General features: G+C 54.8%; 2 protein-coding genes and 2 non-coding genes across 5 annotated transcripts; 2 read left to right on the top strand and 2 right to left on the bottom strand.

The window, feature by feature from the left end:
• Positions 1-224: 224 nt before the first annotated feature.
• trnag-gcc (transfer RNA glycine (anticodon GCC)) lies at positions 225-295 on the top strand. Its single transcript has one exon. It is a non-coding gene; the product is annotated as a tRNA-Gly (tRNA).
• Positions 296-1,699: 1,404 nt separating this feature from the next.
• trnag-gcc (transfer RNA glycine (anticodon GCC)) lies at positions 1,700-1,770 on the top strand. The gene has a single exon. It is a non-coding gene; the product is annotated as a tRNA-Gly (tRNA).
• Positions 1,771-2,600: 830 nt separating this feature from the next.
• LOC138243182 (prostaglandin E synthase-like) lies at positions 2,601-7,729 on the bottom strand. The gene is made up of 3 exons (XM_069198697.1): positions 7,537-7,729; positions 6,324-6,406; positions 2,601-4,104 (listed from the first exon to the last, which is right to left on the bottom strand). Exons 1-3 carry the CDS (start codon positions 7,651-7,653, stop codon positions 3,855-3,857), a joined length of 450 nt encoding a protein of 149 aa, XP_069054798.1. The 5' UTR covers positions 7,654-7,729; the 3' UTR covers positions 2,601-3,854.
• Positions 7,730-12,377: 4,648 nt separating this feature from the next.
• On the bottom strand, positions 12,378-21,227 carry apom (apolipoprotein M). 2 transcript variants are annotated; one of them, XM_069198621.1, is made up of 7 exons: positions 20,823-21,227; positions 19,688-19,830; positions 18,420-18,490; positions 17,305-17,403; positions 15,967-16,065; positions 14,883-14,920; positions 12,378-12,668 (listed from the first exon to the last, which is right to left on the bottom strand). In XM_069198621.1, exons 1-6 carry the CDS (start codon positions 20,940-20,942, stop codon positions 14,892-14,894), a joined length of 561 nt encoding a protein of 186 aa, XP_069054722.1. In that variant the 5' UTR covers positions 20,943-21,227; the 3' UTR covers positions 12,378-12,668; positions 14,883-14,891. The 2 variants fall into 2 exon arrangements, with proteins under 2 accessions (XP_069054722.1, XP_069054723.1); XM_069198622.1 differs by having other exon boundaries at positions 12,378-12,510.

Below are 21,227 nucleotides of genomic sequence, written 5' to 3'. Positions count from 1 at the left end.
ATCTGCAGGGTCTCCTGCTCCCGGACAGGTCGGAGCTTCAAGCGCGGCGGGTGTTAATAATAATAATAATAATAATAATAATTATAAACTTGCTGTGTCTCCTGCTCCTGGAGAGGTCGGCCTGTTCCCCACCCCCACCAGCTCTTGGTGTATAGAATCGCCTCCGGCTCCGGGCACCAGGGCCAGCGGGAGAGTCGGGAGACACGAGGGCACAGGCACGTGCAGCATTGGTGGTTCAGTGGTAGAATTCTCGCCTGCCACGCGGGAGGCCCGGGTTCGATTCCCGGCCAATGCAGAGTCGCGTTTTATTTTCTGTCCTGTCAGACTGTTAGTTCTTGTTGTTAATAATAATAATAATGCTAAATCTGCAGGGTCTCCTGCTCCTGGAGAGGTCTGAGCTCCATGCACGGGTGTTTATAATAATAGTAATAATAATGATAATAATAATAATGATGATAACATTATCATACATTGTATAGGCGACAGGGCCTTCTCCTGCTGCGCCCCCAAGCTCTGGAACTCCTTGCCCAAGGATATTAGAGAGTCACCTTCTCTAAACTCCTTCAAATCCAGACTCAAAACCTTCTTCTTCAGAAAAGCCTTTACTTAACTGGTTCCATTCTTCACCCCTCTGCTCTTAGTAACACCTTCCACGGTCTCCTCTATTGTTATTGTTGTATTGTTGTCATTATAATTGTGTCCTGTCTTGTGAAATCTTCTTATTTATTGTTGTAGCCTTCTTATTTATTGTTATTGTCATCCTGTAAAGCGCTTTGAGAAGCCACCTTTAAAGGCGCTATACAAAATAAAGTTTATTATTATATTATTATTATTATTATGATGATTCAGCAGGGTGTTGTTAATAATCATCCTCAATGAGGACTGTTCAGCTGAGCGGAGAGAAAGCGCCGGTCTCCTTTCCGGATCAATCCGGGGCTCCGGTCGTCTTGAGCGGCGGGGAGGGGATCAATACCCGCAGGTGTGGGGGGGAGTGGGGCCGCCCCCCCGACTCGCGTGGGCGAGCGCGTGCAGCAGGTGGAGGTGGGGTAGGAGCGGGAGACACGCGGGTTCCCCAGGCGGCGAGCGGGGTACTGCGACTTTACTGAACGTCTGTCGAGCAGGCGAGCAGCTCCGCACGCAGGGCAGGCGGCCATCACGCAGAAACAAGCTTCAAGCGCGGGGGGTCTTGTTAGTAATAATGATAATGATAGTAATGATAAATCTGCAGGGTCTCCTGCTCCTGGACAGGTCGGAGCTTCAAGCGCGGGTGTTAATTATTATAATAATAATAAAAAATCTGCAGGATCTCCTGCTCCTGGACAGGTCGGAGCTTCAAGCGCGGGTGTTAATTATTATAATAATAATAAAAAATCTGCAGGATCTCCTGCTCCTGGACAGGTCGGAGCTTCAAGCGCGGGTGTTAATTATTATAATAATAATAAAAAATCTGCAGGATCTCCTGCTCCTGGACAGGTCGGAGCTTCAAGCGTTCAATTTCCGGTCTCACAGAGCCGGAAATGTAACGGGACCGGCTGCACGGGCCGGGAATCGCAGGCGAGAACCCTCCCGCTGAGCCACCCCGACCTCCTTCCGCGCCTGTTCCCCACCCCCACCAGCTCTTGGTGTATAGACTCGCCTCCGGCTCCGGGCACCAGGACCAGCGGGGGAGTCGGGAGACACGAGGGCACAGGCACGCGCGGCATTGGTGGTTCAGTGGTAGAATTCTCGCCTGCCACGCGGGAGGCCCGGGTTCGATTCCCGGCCAATGCAGAGTCGCGTTTTATTTTCTGTCCTGTCAGACTGGGGTGGGTGTCCCCTGGACCAGAGACAGCAGGGTAATAATTTGGGGGGACTTTTGGGGGCCGGTTCTGAATCAGATCGCCCGGTGCCGATGCAGCGCTCGGAAAGACACGAGTCTCTTACTCGAACCCGATCGCGGCCGTGGGTACAACGAGACACGGCTCGGGCTGTCATTCGTGTGTGATTGTGTGTGTGTCCTGTCCAGGGTGTGTGAGTGTGTCAGTGTGTCCTGTCCAGAGTGTGTGTGTGTGTGTCCTGTCCAGAGTGCGTGGGTGTGTGTGTGTGAGTGTGTGTGTGTGTCCTGTTCAGGGTGTGTCAGTGTGTCCTGTCCAGAGTGTGTGAGTGTGTGTGTGTCCTGTCCAGAGTGCGTGGGTGTGTGTGTGTGTGTCCTGTCCAGGGTGTGTCAGTGTGTCCTGTCCAGAGTGTGTGAGTGTGTGTGTGTGTCCTGTTCAGGGTGTGTGAGTGTGTCAGTGTGTCCTGTCCAGAGTGTGTGTGTGTGTGTGTGTCCTGTCCAGAGTGCGTGGGTGTGTGTGTGTGTGTGTGTGTGTGTGTGTGTGTCCTGTTCAGGGTGTGTGAGTGTGTGAGTGTGTGGGTGTGTGTGTGTGTGTGTCCTGTCCAGAGTGCGTGGGTGTGTGTGAGTGTGTGTGTGTGTCCTGTTCAGGGTGTGTCAGTGTGTCCTGTCCAGAGTGTGTGAGTGTGTGTGTGTGTCCTGTCCAGGGGGCGTGTGTGCGTGTGTGTATTGGCTCAGGGAGAGCTGGCATTCAGAACAACAACAAACAAACAAACAACGACCACGGAGATAAAGTTCACTCTGTGTTTCGTTTAATTTAAAACGGAGGCATTACAACGTTTCCACTGAAATACAAGCGACATAAAATATACAGCGGTCAGCCCACTGCTGCCCAGCAGGTGGCGCCCCTGAGTCAGCTTGCCCACGATGAGCCGACAAAAAGGAGAAGCTGGTTGATTAACAGCGTACAAAAAAACACATATGAATAAATACAACAGGTATTACATCTGAGCACAAAGAACGCCCCTCACCCTATGATATATTTACACAATACTGCTGAGGAGCCTGAAGGCATTTGTTTTTTGGGCTTTCCCAGTTCAACTGAATCAGTTTTTCTTTCAATAGCAGCCCTGCAGAGGTAAAATAGAAGCAGGGCTGTCCAGTCCTGGTCCTGGAGGGGTCAGTGTGTGTGTGTGTGTCTGCAGAGTCTCCAGGGGTCTTTAAAGCAGGGCTGTCCAGTCCTGGTCCTGGAGGGGTCAGTGTGTGTGTGTCTGCAGAGTCTCCAGGGGTCTTTAAAGCAGGGCTGTCCAGTCCTGGTCCTGGAGGGGTCAGTGTGTGTGTGTGTCTGCAGAGTCTCCAGGGGTCTTTAAAGCAGGGCTGTCCAGTCCTGGTCCTGGAGGGGTCAGTGTGTGTGTGTCTGCAGAGTCTCCAGGGGTCTTTAAAGCAGGGCTGTCCAGTCCTGGTCCTGGAGGGGTCAGTGTGTGTGTGTGTGTCTGCAGAGTCTCCAGGGGTCTTTAAAGCAGGGCTGTCCAGTCCTGGTCCTGGAGGGGTCAGTGTGTGTGTGTCTGCAGAGTCTCCAGGGGTCTTTAAAGCAGGGCTGTCCAGTCCTGGTCCTGGAGGGGTCAGTGTGTGTGTGTCTGCAGAGTCTCCAGGGGTCTTTAAAGCAGGGCTGTCCAGTCCTGGTCCTGGAGGGGTCAGTGTGTGTGTGTGTGTGTGTGTCTGCAGAGTCTCCAGGGGTCTTTAAAGCAGGGCTGTCCAGTCCTGGTCCTGGAGGGGTCAGTGTGTGTGTGTGTGTGTCTGCAGAGTCTCCAGGGGTCTTTTAAATAGAAAATGCAACAAAACATATAGCGCTGGGTCCCATCTCTAGGTGTCACTCCAGACAAAGTCTCTCAGATAAAAGACGAGGTCCACACCTTGTCCCACGGAGAGAGGCGTCTCTTGGCGGGGGGGGGGGGTATTATCTGCCCATCCTGCTCACAGACCGCCCCCCCAGCTCCCCAGCCCTTGGGGGATAAAACCACCAGGGGGGTCGCAGTTCCAGCGCCTACCAGTAGGAGGCGACGTTGATGAGGATCTTGAGGGCCATGGAGAGGCAGGGCAGCTGGCCCAGGGCGTAGGCCAGCGAGCGGGCCGGGGCTGGCAGGGCGCACAGGTAGGCCGCGGTGTGGGCCAGCCGGGCCAGGAAGAAGGCCCGGAAGTACAGCCGGGCCGTGGCTGGCGCCGGTTCCAGCAGGCAGTACAGGGCGCCGGTGAACAGGAAGGGCAGAATGCACTCCAGGTCGTTGCGGTGGAGCCTGGGGGAGGAGGAGGAGGAGGGGGGAGACGGGTTACGGCACGCCGGCGTCCTTCGGATACAACAGGACCGGGGGGGCCCAGCTCTCTCTCCAGACACAGCCGGACGGGAGGCTCTTCTGTACACAAAGGGGGGTGGGAGGGTGGAACAATCCGCCCATGCCCACGTCCTTGGAGCTGGTAACCTGTCCTGTGTGTGTCCTGTGATGGACTGGTGTCCTGTCCAGGGTGTGTGAGTGTGTGTGTGTGTGTGTCCTGTGATGGACTGCTGTCCTGTCCAGGGTGTGTGTGTGTGTGTGTGTGGGTGTGTCCTGTGATGGACTGGTGTCCTGTCCAGGGGGTGTGTGTCCTGTGATGGACTGGTGTCCTGTCCAGGGTGTGTGAGTGTGTGTGAGTGTGTGTGTGTCCTGTGATGGACTGGTGTCCTCTCCAGGGGGTGTGTGTGTCCTGTGATGGACTGGTGTCCTCTCCAGGGGGTGTGTGTGTCCTGTGATGGACTGGTCTCCTGTCCAGGGTGTGTGAGTGTGTGTGTGTCCTGTGATGGTCTGCTGTCCTGTCCAGGGTGTGTGAGTGTGTGTGTGTCCTGTGATGGATTGCTGTCCTGTCCAGGGTGTGTGAGTGTGTGTGTCCTGTGATGGACTGGTGTCCTGTCCAGGGTGTGTGAGTGTGTGTGTGTGTCCTGTGATGGACTGCTGTCCTGTCCAGGGTGTGTGAGTGTGTGTGTTTGTCCTGTGATGGACTGCTGTCCTGTCCAGGGTGTGTGAGTGTGTGTGTGTCCTGTGATGGACTGCTGTCCTGTCCATGGTGTGTGTGTGTGTCCTGTGATGGACTGGTGTCCTGTCCAGGCTGTGTGTGTGTGTCCTGTGATGGACTGCTGTCCTGTCCAGGGTGTTTGAGTGTGTGTGTGTCCTGTGATGGACTGCTGTCCTGTCTAGGGTGAGCCCTGCCTTGTGCCTGTTGCTTGCTGGGACAGATTCCAGCTCCCCCAGTCTGTGACCCTGTCCTGGAGAGAGAGCCGGGGGGAGACGGAGGGGTGATTATATTTGTCCAGAGTCCCTTCCTCGGTGTGACCGTCTGCGCCTCTGCAGGCTGGGCGGCGGATCGTTAGCGAGCGGAGAGCTGCGCCGAGTCACGAGATCTCCGTTTCCGGCAATTAAAGTCGTTAAACGGATTTGATCGCCACTCTCTGTCCTCCGAGCTGCTCATTAGCGGATTAGGGGCTTTTCACGGCAGCAGGGAGACACACGCGCGCGCACGCCTACACGCACACACCCACCCACCCGCCCACACAGAGCCCCCGGCCGTCGCTGGGGAGCAGAACGCGCCACACGTGAGGGGAGCTCGCCCTGGGCGGCCAGGCTCGTTCCACAGTGAGTCGCCAACTGGTCCCAGCTGTCTCGCCCAGCTGCGTCCTGAGAGAAGCTTCAACCACAGGGACTCGGCGGCTTGTTCCCCCACCCCCTCCACTCTCTGTGTACAGTAGAGCCTCCTGTCCTGACTGGAGGAGCTCACCCAGCTGTGTCTGGAGAGGAGCCGGGGTATCGGCTTCAACCACAGGGCTGGGCAGCCTGTTCCCCACCCCCGCCCCCCTCTGTGTACAGAAGAGCCCCCTGTCCTGACTGGAGGAGCTCACCCAGCTGTGTCTGGAGAGAAGCCAGGGTATCGGCTTCAACCACAGGGCTGGGCAGCCTGTTCCCCACCCCCACCCCCCTCTGTGTACAGAAGAGCCCCCTGTCCTGACTGGAGGAGCTCACCCAGCTGTGTCTGGAGAGAAGCCAGGGTATCGGCTTCAACCACAGGGCTGGGCAGCCTGTTCCCCACCCCCACCCCCCTCTGTGTACAGAAGAGCCCCCTGTCCTGACTGGAGGAGCTCACCCAGCTGTGTCTGGAGAGAAGCCAGGGTATCGGCTTCAACCACAGGGCTGGGCAGCCTGTTCCCCACCCCCACCCCCCTCTGTGTACAGAAGAGCCCCCTGTCCTGACTGGAGGAGCTCACCCAGCTGTGTCTGGAGAGAAGCCAGGGTATCGGCTTCAACCACAGGGCTGGGCGGCTTGTTCTCCACCCCCGCCACCCTCTGTGTACAGTAGAGCCTCCTGTCCTGGGCAGCTCGTTCCTCCCATCGCTCTCCTGTGTGTGAGCCCCTGGGCACAGTAGGCGTGTGTGTGTGTGTGTGTGTGTGTGTGTGTGTGTGTGTGTGTGTGTATATAGCGACCCGCTCACCTCCTGCACCGCTCCACGTCCTCGTCTCGGCGGCAGAACTTCACCCCCCCGTGTCGGAGTGCGTCCTCGGGGTTAGCGAACGCCTGCGAGAGAGAGGGAGAGGGGGGAGACATCCGTCACCCCGAGCTCACAAGGCTGTCCGCACACACACACACACACACACACGCGACACAACCAGCAACGACAACAGCAACAACGACAATGACGACAATAGCAACAACAACGACAGCAATGACAACAATGATAGCAACAGTAACAACACCTCCACCAACAACCACAACAGCAACAGCAACAACGACAATAATGACAACAACAACAAGGACAACGACAGCAACAGTAACAACACCTCCACCACCAACAATAACGACAACAGCAACGACAGCAACAGCAACGACAACAACAACAATAACGACAACAGCAACAACAACGACGACAGCAACAGTAACAACAACAAAGACAACGACAGCAACAGTAACAACACCTCCACCACCAACAATAACGACAACAGCAACGACAGCAACAGCAACGACAACAACAATAACAACAACAGCAACAACAACGACGACAGCAACCGTAACAACAACAAAGACAACGACAGCAACAGTAACAACACCTCCACCACCAACAATAACGACAATAGCAACAACAACAACAGCAACGACAGCAACAGCTACAACAACAAAGACAACGACAGCAACAGTAACAACACCTCCACCACCAACAATAACGACAATAGCAACGACAACAACAGCAACGACAACAATGATAGCAACAGTAACAACACCTCCACCGCCAACGACAACAGCAACAACAACAACAACACCAACAACAGCAACAGTAACAACACCTCCACCACCAACAACGACAACAGCAACAACAACACAACCAGCAGCAACCACGACGCCGACGCCTACAACAGCAACAGTAACAACGAGGGCACCACCACCAACAGCGACAACAACAACAACAACAACAGCAACAGTAACAACACCTCCACCACCAACAACGACAACAGCAACAACAACACAACCAGCAGCAACCACGACGACGACGCCTACAACAGCAACAGTAACAACGACGGCACCACCACCAACAGCGACAACAACGACAACAACGCAAACGAGAACAGCGAAGCCACGCTCCAGGACAGCGGGGCGGGACCGGCGCCGACCCGAGACCCAGGATCGGGTCTGGTTCTCTCTCTCTCTCTCACCTTCCTGCGGAGGCGCAACTGACCCGTCAGGACGGCGACGCCGAACATCTTCAGCACCAGCAGGACGGCGTAGAAGACGAACGAGCAGCACACCTCGTCCCGCAGGTCCAGGGCCATGAGGTTTCGATACAGCAACAGCAACAGCAACAGCAACAGCAACAGCAACAGACCGGACCGGACCGGGCGGTTCTGAGCGTCTCCGGTTCTGTGTGAGGAGGTGCCCGAGCTGCTCGGCTCGTTTTATAGCCTCCCACACCCATCCCTTCCCCTCCCTCCCTCCCTCTCTCTCTTTTTTGGAAGAAAGTGAAAGGCCTGTGTTTCGTGCAGCCCCGGAGGTGTGGGAGAACGTGAGGGGGAAGAGCTCATTCCCGGAGGGCAGACATTTCCTGGGCTCTGTTTCCTGCCTCTCTGCCAGGTTCCTGCCCGGACACGCGCGGTGAGCCGAGCTCCAAACCTCGAAGGGAGGACTGGAAAATCCCAGCCGGATTGGGCTCCTCTCCAGACGCAGCTGGGTGAGCTCCTCCAGTCGGGACAGGAGGCCTCTTCTGTACACAGAGGGGGGTGGGGGTGGGGAACAGGCTGCCCAGTCCGTGTGGTTGAAGCTGATACCCTGGCTTCTCCCCAGACACAGCTGGGTGAGCTCCTCCAGTCAGGACAGGAGGCTCTTCTGTACACAGAGGGTGGTGGGGGTGGGGAACAAGCTGCCCAGATGTGTTGTTGAAGCCGATACCCTGTTTTTTTTTCCATACACAGCTGGGTGAGCTCCTCCAGTCAGGGCAGGAGACTCTTCTGTACACAGAGGGTGGTGGGGGTGGGGAACAAGCTGCCCAGATGTGTTGTTGAAGCCGATACCCTGTTTTTTTTTCCAGACACAGCTGGGTGAGCTCCTCCAGTCAGGACAGGAGGCTCTTCTGTACACAGAGGGGGGTGGGGGTGGGGAACAGGCTGCCCAGTCCGTGTGGTTGAAGCCGATACCCTGGCTTCTCCCCAGACACAGCTGGGTGAGCTCCTCCAGTCAGGACAGGGGGCTCTTCTGTACACAGAGGGTGGCGGGAGGGTGGAACAAGCTGCCCAAATGTGTTGTTGAAGCCGATACCCTGTTTTTTTTTTCCAGACACAGCTGGGTGAGCTCCTGCAGTCAGGACAGGAGGCTCTTCTGTACACAGAGGGTGGCGGGAGGGTGGAACAAGCTGCCCAGATGTGTTGTTGAAGCCGATACCCTGTTTTTTGTTTCCAGATGCAGCTGGATGAGCTCTTCCAGTCAGGGCAGGAGACTCTTCTGTACACAGAGGGGGGTGGGGGTGGGGAACAGGCTGCCCAGTCCGTGTGGTTGAAGCTGATACCCCGGCTTCTCTCCAGACACAGCTGGGTGAGCTCCTCCAGTCAGGACAGGAGGCTCTTCTGAGTGGATTTCCTTGCTCGGGGGCAGATTACCAGTGACGCGCGGTCCTGTTCAAGCCGGCTGCTGGAGGAGCTGTGTGATTTCTCAGCCACACGCACCCCAGGAGAGGCAGACAGGATCAACACCGGCGCGCGCGGGCCCGGCGAGCCCCAGCCTGCTCCGGCACGCGGTGACGTCGTCCCGTCTGGGATTCAGCGCGGCGGTGAGGCTCTTGTGTAAGCATAGCGTTGGAAAACCACACAGCTGTTCGCTGGAGATTAACACACACCCTGGACAGGACACCATTCCATCACAGGACACACACACACACACTCACACACCCTGGACAGGACACCATTCCATCACAGGACACACACACACTCACACACACCCTGGACAGGACACCAGTCCATCATAGGACACACACACTCACACACCCTGGACAGGACACCAGTCCATCACAGGACACACACACACTCACACACCCTGGACAGGACACCAGTCCATCACAGGACACACACACACTCACACACACCCTGGACAGGACACCAGTCCATCACAGGACACACACACACACACACTCACACACCCTGGACAGGACAGCAGTCCATCACAGGACACACACACACACACTCACACACCCTGGACAGGACAGCAGTCCATCACAGGACACACACACACACACTCTCACACCCTGGACAGGACACCAGTCCATCACAGGACACACACACACACACACACACACACACACACACACACACACACCCTGGACAGGACAGCAGTCCATCATAGGACACACACACTCACACACCCTGGACAGGACACCAGTCCATCACAGGACACACACACACTCACACACACCCTGGACAGGACACCAGTCCATCACAGGACACACACACACACACACTCACACACCCTGGACAGGACACCAGTCAATCACAGGACACACACACACTCACACACCCTGGACAGGACACCAGTCCATCACAGGACACACACACACCCTGGACAGGATACCAGTCCATCACAGGACACACACACTCACTCACACACCCTGGACAGGACACCAGTCCATCACAGGACACACACACACCCTGGACAGGACACCAGTCCATCACAGGACACACACACACACAGTAGGGCCAGTTCTCCCAGAAGGGAAAATCACCCACCAGTGAATTCATGTCACTGGACTGTGGGAGGAAACTGGAGCACCTGGAGGAAGCCCACACAAACACAGAGAGAACGTGCAGACTCCACACAGACAGCACCCCCAGTCCGGAATTGAACCCAGGGTCCCAGCAAGGCCAACGCTGACCCCTGCACTTCAGTGCCAAACTCTAAATTGATAGGAGCAAAAGAGGTTTGGTCTGGGGGTTATGAAGAGTGCTGAGCTCAGGACAGGGGGCTCTTCTGTACACAGAGGGGGGTGGGGGTGGGGAACAAGCTGCCCAGTCCTGTGGTTGAAGCCGATACCCTGGCTCCTCTCCAGACACAGCTGGGTGAGCTCCTCCAGTCAGGACAGGAGGCTCTTCTGTACACAGAGGGTGGTGGGGGTGGGGAACAAACTGGGTGAGCTCCTCGGATCAATACCTCCCCAACAGGCCAGATGGTCTCTCTTGTTTGTAATGTTCCTGTTAGTGACTCATGGCGCCAGGCCTGATAGTACCTGTTGATTTCAGTGAAGTGGCTCTGATTCCCCAGCATGAGTCAAGACCATTTCCTGCTTTTCCTGATGGGAATTTTCTTAAACCTAAGGGCAGGAAGACTCGTTGAAACATCAAACAGACTGACAACTAAGAGTGAAACTTTCACACAAGGTTGCCAACAATTAAAAAGTCATTTGTTTCAGAGAAAAATCCTTCAGCTGTTTAGAAAGAAAGATGACACACACACACACACTGACCCCTCCAGGACCAGGACTGGACAGCCCTGCTTTAAAGACCCCTGGAGACTCTGCAGACACACACACACACTGACCCCTCCAGGACCAGGACTGGACAGCCCTGCTTTAAAGACCCCTGGAGACTCTGCAGACACAAACACTGACCCCTCCAGGACTAGGACTGGACAGCCCTGCTTTAAAGACCCCTGGAGACTCTGCAGACACACACACAGACAATGACCCCTCCAGGACCAGGACTGGACAGCCCAGCTTTAAAGACCCCTGGAGACTCTGCAGACACACACACACTGACCCCTCCAGGACCAGGACTGGACAGCCCTGCTTTAAAGACCCCTGGAGACTCTGCAGACACACACACACACTGACCCCTCCAGGACCAGGACTGGACAGCCCTGCTTTAAAGACCCCTGGAGACTCTGCAGACACACACACACTGACCCCTCCAGGACCAGGACTGGACAGCCCTGCTTTAAAGACCCCTGGAGACTCTGCAGACACACACACACACACACACACTGACCCCTCCAGGACCAGGCCAACAATCCATTCAGTAGGGCCTTTCTCCCAGCAGAGAATTTTGTCCTTTACTATGACTTCATATTGACTTGTCTTTCTATCTCATCCTTCCTGTGTGTGTGTGTGTGTGTGTGTGTGTCTCCTCTCGGCCAGCGGGGGTCCGCGTGGTGTCAGATGCGCTGTGTCCCGTCTTTCCCCCAGCCTGCAAAGCCAGCGCATCTCCCGCCCCGGGGGGCGAGATGAGCCAGGCGGGTGTCGCTCAGCTGGGAATCAGGAATAGGGGATCTCTCCGGGCCCCAGCAGGATGCGAGTGAGTGAGTGTCTGTCTGATGGGCTCAGACCACAGCCCTGTGGGCTCGGGGACAGGGTGAGGAAGAGGGAGGAGGAGGAGGAGGAGAGCCCGGCGCAGTTCCGGAGGAAAGGGCATCCCAGGCTGCTTTGCCTGCTGTCCCATGAATCTCCCCGTTACTCAAATCCCCGCGGACTCTTGGAATGATGTGGACCGAACACAGAGGTTTTTGTGCCGACGTTTCACCCGGTTTTGTGGTTTTGTGGTGGACGGGGGGGGTGGGGGTGACATCATCCAGGTGGGGGCTGCACATTGGTGGCGGTAGTGGGATTCCCCCATGACCTGTCAAGCGCTTTGAGTGGACTGTCCAGAAAAGAGCTCTATAAGTGTCAGCCATTATTATTATTATTATAATGATAAGGTCATGGGTGAAAGGTGAAAGGTGAAAGGTGACAGGCACTGTAACCCCAGGGGGAACCTACCTCCCAGCTCTGGCCCCAGGAATTTTGTAGGAATCCTGGCTGACTGACGGACCGCGCAGACTGGAGCAGATCTCTGGTTCTGCCTGGTTTAAGTGAATTCGTACGTTGGTACCAGAACCAGGCCGTAGTGGCCGACAGCAGGGTCCCGGGTGAGCGTCTACGTCAGGCTCTGCACACACATCAGTCGCCCCCCCAACCCCGGCAGACAGTGACACACAGAGAAGAGCCAGACGGACCGAGTGAAGAGAGGAGTGGGGGGGTCAGGAACATTTTCTTTTAGTTGATTTTATTTTGGTTTCGCGGTTTTCGGCACGTGGAGAAATACAGGATCGCTGGACGGGTCCGGTCGGGTCCGGTCGGGTCCGGTCGGGTCCGGTCGGGTCGGGTGGGCTACTACCTTCTTGGTAACAAAACAAGAAGAAGAAGGAGAAGAGCAGGGAGGTTGGAGCGCGGGGGGGGGCGGGGAGGGGTTGCTGGGTAGTTCTCTCGCGAGGGGCGTGGGGGCGCAGGGGCTCCTCGCGATCGGGGGACACAGGCAGCGGCGTCAGCTGTTGGCACCTCGGTGAGGGGAGAGATAGAGCAGAGGGGTGACCCACTAATATCAGACACACCCACAGTGGGAGTGACCCACTAATATCAGACACACCCACAGTGGGAGTGACCCACTAATATCAGACACACCCACAGTGGGGGTGACACTAGTAATCAGACACACCCACAGTGGGGTGACCCACTAATATCAGACACACCCACAGTGGGGGGTGACACTAGTAATCAGACACACCCACAGTGGGGGTGACCCACTAATATCAGACACACCCACAGTGGGAGTGACACTAGTAATCAGACACACCCACAGTGGGAGTGACCCACTAATATCAGACACACCCACAGTGGGGGTGACACTAGTAATCAGACACACCCACAGTGGGGGTGACCCACTAATATCAGACACACCCACAGTGGGGGTGACCCACTAATATCAGACACACCCACAGTGGGAGTGACCCACTAATATCAGACACACCCACAGTGGGGGTGACCCACTAATATCAGACACACCCACAGTGGGGGGTGACACTAGTAATCAGACACACCCACAGTGGGGGTGACCCACTAATATCAGACACACCCACAGTAGGAGTGACCCACTAATATCAGACACACCCACAGTGGGGGTGACCCACTAATATCAGACACACCCACAGTGGGAGTGACATTAGTAATCAGACACACCCACAGTGGGGGTGACCCACTAATATCAGACACACCCACAGTGGGAGTGACCCACTAATATCAGACACACCCACAGTGGGGGTGACCCACTAATATCAGACACACCCACAGTGGGGGGTGACACTAGTAATCAGACACACCCACAGTGGGGGTGACCCACTAATATCAGACACACCCACAGTGGGGGTGACCCACTAATATCAGACACACCCACAGTGGGAGTGACCCACTAATATCAGACACACCCACAGTGGGGGTGACACTAGTAATCAGACACACCCACAGTGGGGGTGACCCACTAATATCAGACACACCCACAGTGGGGGTGACCCACTAATATCAGACACACCCACAGTGGGAGTGACCCACTAATATCAGACACACCCACAGTGGGGGTGACCCACTAATATCAGACACACCCACAGTGGGGGGTGACACTAGTAATCAGACACACCCACAGTGGGAGTGACCCACTAATATCAGACACACCCACAGTGGGAGTGACCCACTATTATCAGACACACCCACAGTGGGAGTGACCCACTAATATCAGACACACCCACAGTGGGGGTGACCCACTAATATCAGACACACCCACAGTGGGAGTGACACTAGTAATCAGACACACCCACAGTGGGGGTGACCCACTAATATCAGACACACCCACAGTGGGGGTGACCCACTAATATCAGACACACCCACAGTGGGGGGTGACACTAGTAATCAGACACACCCACAGTGGGAGTGACCCACTAATATCAGACACACCCACAGTGGGAGTGACCCACTAATATCAGACACACCCACAGTGGGAGTGACCCACTAATATCAGACACACCCATAGTGGGGGTGACCCACTAATATCAGACACACCCACAGTGGGAGTGACACTAGTAATCAGACACACCCACAGTGGGGGTGACCCACTAATATCAGACACACCCACAGTGGGAGTGACACTAGTAAACAGACACACCCACAGTGGGAGTGACCCACTAATATCAGACACACCCACAGTGGGGGTGACCCACTAATATCAGACACACCCACAGTGGGAGTGACCCACTAATATCAGACACACCCACAGTGGGGGTGACACTAGTAATCAGACACACCCACAGTGGGAGTGACCCACTAATATCAGACACACCCACAGTGGGGGTGACCCACTAATATCAGACACACCCACAGTGGGACTGACCCTATAAATCTGACACACCCATATTGGGAGTATCCTGTATTAGACACGCCCACAAAGGGAGTGGCCCCCTTTCGGACACACCCACAGTGGGAGGGGTCTATAGATTAGACACACCCACAGTGGGAGGGGTCTATAGATAAGACATACCCACAGTGGAGTGGGTCTATAGATCAGACACACCCACAGTGGGAGGGGTCTATATATTAGACACGCCCACAGTGGGAGGGGTCTATAGATTAGACACACCCACACTCCAGGAACTGTGCGGGCCCTGTCTGTGCTGAAACGAGAGCAGGCGGCGGTCAACTGGCTGTAGGCCTGAGGATGGTCCTTACCTCCAGTCCTCAAGGTGCGCTCTCCAGCGTGCAGTACTCTGTAAGAAACAGCAGGGGGCAGCAGGTTACAAGGCCACCCTGAGTCAGAACAGTGTTTCCCATGGCCTGGTGCTGGAGGAACACAGTGTCCATCTGCCTGTTTGTTTACAGGGGTCAGCATGGCTGCTTCCTGGGTTCAGTTCTGGACCTGGGGGTGCTGTCTGTGGGGAGTCTGCATGTTCTCTCCAGGTCTGATTGGGCTGCGTCCAGGTGCACCGGTTTCCTCCCACAGTCCAGAGACAGGCTGGTGGGTGAATTGGCTTCTGGGAGTACTGTCCCTGCTGTGAGTGTGTGTGTGTCCTGTGATGGACTGCTGTCCTGCCCAGGGTGTGTGAGTGTGTGTGTGTGTCCTGTGATGGACTGGTGTCCTGCCCAGGGTGTGTGTGTGAGTGTGTGTGTCCTGTGATGGACTGGTGTCCTGTCCAGGGTGTGTGTGAGAGTGTGTGTGTGTTTCCAGTGATGGACTGCTGTCCTGTCCAGGGTGTGTGAGTGTGTGTGTGTGTCCTGTGATGGACTGGTGTCCTGCCCAGGGTGTGTGAGTGTGTGTGTGTGTCCTGTGATGGACTGCTGTCCTGTCCAGGGTGTGTGAGTGAGTGTGTGTGTCCTGTGATGGACTGCTGTCCTGTCCAGGGTGTGTGAGTGTGTGTGTGTGTGTCCTGTGATGGGCTGGTGTCCTGTCCAGGGTGTGTGAGTGTGAGTGTGTGTCCTGTGATGGACTGGTGTCCTGTCCAGGGTGTGTGAGTGTGTGTGTGTGTCCTGTGATGGACTGCTGTCCTGTCCAGGGTGTGTGAGTGTGTGTGTGTGTCCTGTGATGGACTGCTGTCCTGTCCAGGGTGAACCCCGCCTTGTGCCTGTTGCCTGCTGGGATAGACTCCAGCTCCCCCCCGTGACCCTGTCCTGCAGAGAGCTGGGGGAGGACGGAGGGGTGATTGAGCTCTGTGGTCTTCCTGCAGCGCTGCGGTCTGGCGCTGCGGAGGCGGGTCGGGTCAGGGCGGTGGGGTGGCGACGGCGAGTATCCCCTCCACCACAGGGGGGCGCTCCCTACCTGCCTGCTGGGGCAGCCTGAGGAAGTGCGTCAGGCCCATGCAGGCCGCGGCCCTCTGGAAGTCCTGCACCTGCTGGGCGCCGGGGGAGGCCCTCCGCCCTGCGGAGACGGACAGGGACAGGGACACGGACGCCGGTCAGTCACGCCGGGGCCGGGGCTCTGGGGGGGCGGGGAAGGGCGGGGTGTGGCGGCCCCCCTCACTGCAGGGCTTGGGGAGGGAGACTTGGGGTACAGGGCAGCGCTCAGGAAGACTGGGTCCGGGGAGCAGCAGGGTGGAGGGGACTGGGGTATGGGGTGTGATAAAATTGGGGTACAGACTGGAAGGGACTGGGGTACAGGGTGTGAGGGGACTGGGGTTTGGGATGTACGGAGACTGCAGTCTCGAGTGAAAGGGTTTGGGGGTACAGCTGTCCTGGGTGTAAGGGATTGGGGTACAGGGTGACAGGGGACTGGGGTTTGGGATGTACGGAGACTGCAGTCTCGAGTGAAAGGGTTTGGGGGTACAGATGTCCTGGGTGTGAGGGATTGGGGTACAGGGTGTGAGGGGACTGGGGTTTGGGATGTATGGAGACTGCAGTCTCGAGTGAAAGGGTTTGGGGGTACGGTTGTCCTGGGTGTGAGGGATTGGGGTACAGGGTGTGAGGGGACTGGGGTTTGGGATGTATTGTGATTGCAGTCTCGAGTGAAGGGGTTTGGGGGTACAGCTGTCCTGGGTGTAAGGGATTGGGGTACAGGGTGTGAGGGGACTGGGGTTTGGGATGTATTGTGATTGCAGTCTCGAGTGAAGGGGTCTGGGGGAACAGCTGTCCTGGGTGTGAGGGATTGGGGTACAGGGTGTGAGGGGACTGGGGTCCCCCCCCCCCCCCAGTGAGGGGACTGGGGTCTGGGATGTATTGTGATTGCAGTCTCGAGTGAAGGGGTTTGGGGGTACAGCTGTCCTGGGTGTGAGGGATTGGGGTACAGGGTGTGAGGGGACTGGGGTTTGGGATGTACGGAGACTGCAGTCTCGAGTGAAAGGGTTTGGGGGTACGGTTGTCCTGGGTGTGAGGGATTGGGGTACAGGGTGTGAGGGGACTGGGGTTTGGGATGTATGGAGACTGCAGTCTCGAGTGAAAGGGTTTGGGGGTACAGCTGTCCTGGGTGTAAGGGATTGGGGTACAGGGTGTGAGGGGACTGGGGTTTGGGATGTACCGAGACTGCAGTCCAGAGTGAAGGGGTTTGGGGGTACAGCTGTCCTGGGTGTAAGGGATTGGGGTACAGGGTGTGAGGGGACTGGGGTTTGGGATGTACCGAGACTGCAGTCCAGAGTGAAGGGGTTTGGGGGTACAGGGCGCTCACCGTACAGCATGACGCGGTTGGACCCCGCGGAGATCTCCTGCAGGAGGATACAGTCCCTGCAGTCCAGCCGGTAGATGTTGACGGTCCTCTCCGGCCGGCCTGGGCCAGCAAAGAGAGAAATCACCACGACGGTTATTACTGTTGTTATTACGACTCTTATTACTATGACTGGTGTCAGCACTGTGGTACTGATGACTTCTTCTGAAATCACCATGATGGTTATTACTGTTGTTATTACTACTCATACTCGTATTACTGGTATCAGCACTGTGGTATTGATGACTTCATCTGAAATCACCACGATGGTTATTACTGTTGTTATTACTACTCATACTCGTATTACTGGTATCAGCACTGTGGTATTGATAACTTCCTCTGAAATCACCACGGTGGTTATAACTTTTGTTATTACTACTCTTATTACTATGACTGGTATCAGCACTGTGGTACTGATGACTTCTTCTGAAATCACCACGACGGTTATTACTGTCGTTATTACTACTCATACTCGTGTTTCTGGTATCAGCACTGTGGTATTGATGACTTCTTCTGAAATCACCACGGTGGTTATTACTTTTGTTATTACTACTCTTATTACTATGACTGGTGTCAGCACTGTGGTATTGATGACTTCTTCTGAAATCACCACGGTGGTTATTACTTTTGTTATTACTACTCTTATTACTATGACTGGTATCAGCACTGTGGTACTGATGACTTCTTCTGAAATTACTACTCATACTAGTATTAGTGATATCAGCACTGTAGTATTGATTACTTCTGACATCGCCACGATGGTTATTACTGCTTCTCATTACTGTTACTGGTATCAGCAACAACTGTTATTACTATCCTTATCACTACTTTTAGTAATACTACAGATATCAGTACTATAGAAGTTATTAGTACTTTCTGATGTCACCACAATGGTTATTACGATTGTCATTACTACTTTTCCCAAAGTGATGATTCCAGTCCAGAGATGGGGATTATTAGGAGGCCATGACTGGTAAGGGCCAGGGGGGAATTTGGAGAGATCACTGGGGTCACACTGGGGTAACTAGTGTACACGTATTCCTTCCAACTCATCTGGGTCAGTTCAGCATGGATCTCACCCTCCTGCTCCAGGTCGTCCCTCCCAGGGTGGATGTAGTAAATCCAGGTCTTATTCCCGCAGTATTCCCCACTAGAAACAAAAACACTTACCGTCACCAAGGCATGAGTGCTGACTGCGAATAGAGATTATAATCGTGACGTCGGTGGTGACGATGGTGGTGACAATGGTGAGATTTATAATCGTGATGCTGGGGGTGACGAGGATGAGATTTATAATCGTGATGCTGGTGGTGACGATGGTGAATATTATAATCGTGATGCTGGTGGTGAGGATGGTGAGAATTATAATCGTGATGCTGGTGGTGACGATGGTGAGAATTATAATCCTGACATTGTTGGTGACGATGGTGAGAATTATAATCGTGATGCTGGTGGTGACGATGGTGAGAATTATAATCGTGATGCTGGTGGTGACGATGGTGAGAATTATAATCGTGATGCTGGGGGTGACGATGGTGAGTATTATAATCGTGATGCTGGTGGTGACGATGGTGAATATTATAATCGTGATGCTGGTGGTGACAATGGTGAGTATTATAATCCTGACGTTGTTGGTGACGATGGTGAGAATTATAATCGTGATGCTGGTGGCGACGATGGTGACTATTATAATCGGGATGCTGGTGGTGACGATGGTGAGAATTATAATCGTGATGCTGGGGGTGACGATGGTGAGTATTGTAATCTTGATGCTGGGGGTGACGATGGTGAGAATTATAATCGTGATGCTGGTGGTGACGATGGTGAGTATTATAATCATGATGCTGGTGGTGACGATGGTGAGAATTATAATCGTGATGCTGGTGGTGACGATGGTGAGTATTATAATCCTGACGTTGTTGTTGACGATGGTGAGAATTATAATCGTGATGCTGGTGGTGACAATGGTGAGAATTATAATCGTGATGCTGGTGGTGACGGTGAGAATTATAATTGTGATGCTGGGGGTGACGATGGTGAGTATTATAATCGTGATGCTGGTGGTGACGATGGTGAGAATTATAATCGTGATGCTGGTGGTGACGATGGTGAGAATTATAATCGTGATGCTGGGGGTGACGAGGATGAGAATTATATTCATGAAGCTCGTGATGATAATGAGAATAATGGTGATGATCAGAATAACGATTGTGAGGTGAGGTGATGATTGTAATTATGATGATGGTGATAATTATGACGAGCATGGATGATGATGGTTAAAATGGTGATGATGATGGTCTTGACTGTGATAACAACACGACAGTGTTGACTGAGAAACTGGTCTTACACTCTGAAGACGCCCTGCAGCAGTAGTCGCTGGGGGAGCTCGGCCCCCTGCAGGCTGAAGATGGCGTTGTCCATTAGGGTGAAGGTCTGCAGGTCTGATGAGTTCTCTCCTGCTGCGGCTATGAAGTACCAGGTGCCAAAATACTGAGGGAGATAAGATCAGATCACTTTATTGGCCATATATACAATTTCTTGCATGAGGAATTTGTCTTTTCGCAGACCCCAGCTTGCTCTCCATGAGACACACCTGCCAGTACTACTGCTCTACTGATACTACTGCCAGTACTAATACTCTACCAATAGTACTGCCAGTACTACTGCTCTACCAATACTACTGCCAGTACTAATACTCTACCAATAGTACTGCCAGTACTACTGCTCTACTGATACTACTGCCAGTACTACTGCTCTACCGATACTACTGCTCTACTGATACTACTGCCAGTACTAATACTCTACCGATACTACCGCCAGTAGTAGAGCTTCCCTCACTGCCAGTACTCCTGCTCTACCAGTACTACTGCCAGTACTAATACTCTACCGATACTACTGCTCTACTGATACTACTGCCAGTACTAATACTCTACCGATACTACTGCCAGTACTAGTGCTTCCCTCACTGCCAGAACTACTGCTCTACCAGTACTACTGCTCTACTGATACTACTGCCAGTACTAATACTCTACCGATACTACTGCCAGTACTAGTGCTTCCCTCACTGCCAGAACTACTGCTCTACCAGTACTACTGCTCTACTGATACTACTGCCAGTACTAATACTCTACCAATACTACTGCCGGTACTAATACTCTACCAATACTACTGCCAGTACTAGTGCTTCCCTCACTGCCAGAACTACTGCTCTACCAGTACTACTGCTCTACTGATACTACTGCCAGTACTAATACTCTACCAATACTACTGCCAGTACTACTGCTCCACTGATACTACTGCCGGTACTACAGCTCTACCGATACTACCGCCAGCACTAGTGTTTCCCTCACTGCCAGCACTCGTGTTACCGCGGACGGTGCTGTCACTGCAGGCTAGGGTTAGGGTTGCTCTCACGTGTGGCGCCCGTGGCGGCGGCGACGGCGACGGCGGGCGGCGGCGGCCGGCGGCCCCGCCTCTCTCACCTCGGCGGTGTTCAGGCTCCCGGCGGACATCTGCTGCGGCCCCCGGCAGGGCCAGAGGGCCTGCAGGGCCAGGCCGGCCAGGTAGGCCAGGCAGGCCCACACGCTGCTGTCCAGGGCCATGCGCGCGGCGGGCGGCGCGCCCTCCCCCCCCCCGGGTGGCTGGTCACGCGTGCGCGCGGGTGTGCGTGCGCCGGCGCGCGCTCCGAGCGCGGCACTGAAGACGGTGTCCCCGCTCCCTTCCCACCTGCCCCCTCTCTCTCTCTCTGTATCGAACCTCGGGGTTTTTGTTTCTGGGGGTTGCGGGGGTCGCGATTCTTGGGGGGGCTCCCGTCCGGCTTCGGGTCTCCGGCGTCCTGCTCCTCTGAGCTCTCTGCTGCGTCTGCCCCACAGCCCTTTGCCCTCCCA

This window comes from Lepisosteus oculatus, chromosome 14, assembly GCF_040954835.1.
Source record: "Lepisosteus oculatus isolate fLepOcu1 chromosome 14, fLepOcu1.hap2, whole genome shotgun sequence".
NCBI classification, from domain to species: domain Eukaryota; kingdom Metazoa; phylum Chordata; class Actinopteri; order Semionotiformes; family Lepisosteidae; genus Lepisosteus; species Lepisosteus oculatus.
Note: the sequence above shows the minus strand (reverse complement) of the source record. Positions and strands in the feature narration are given on the sequence as shown.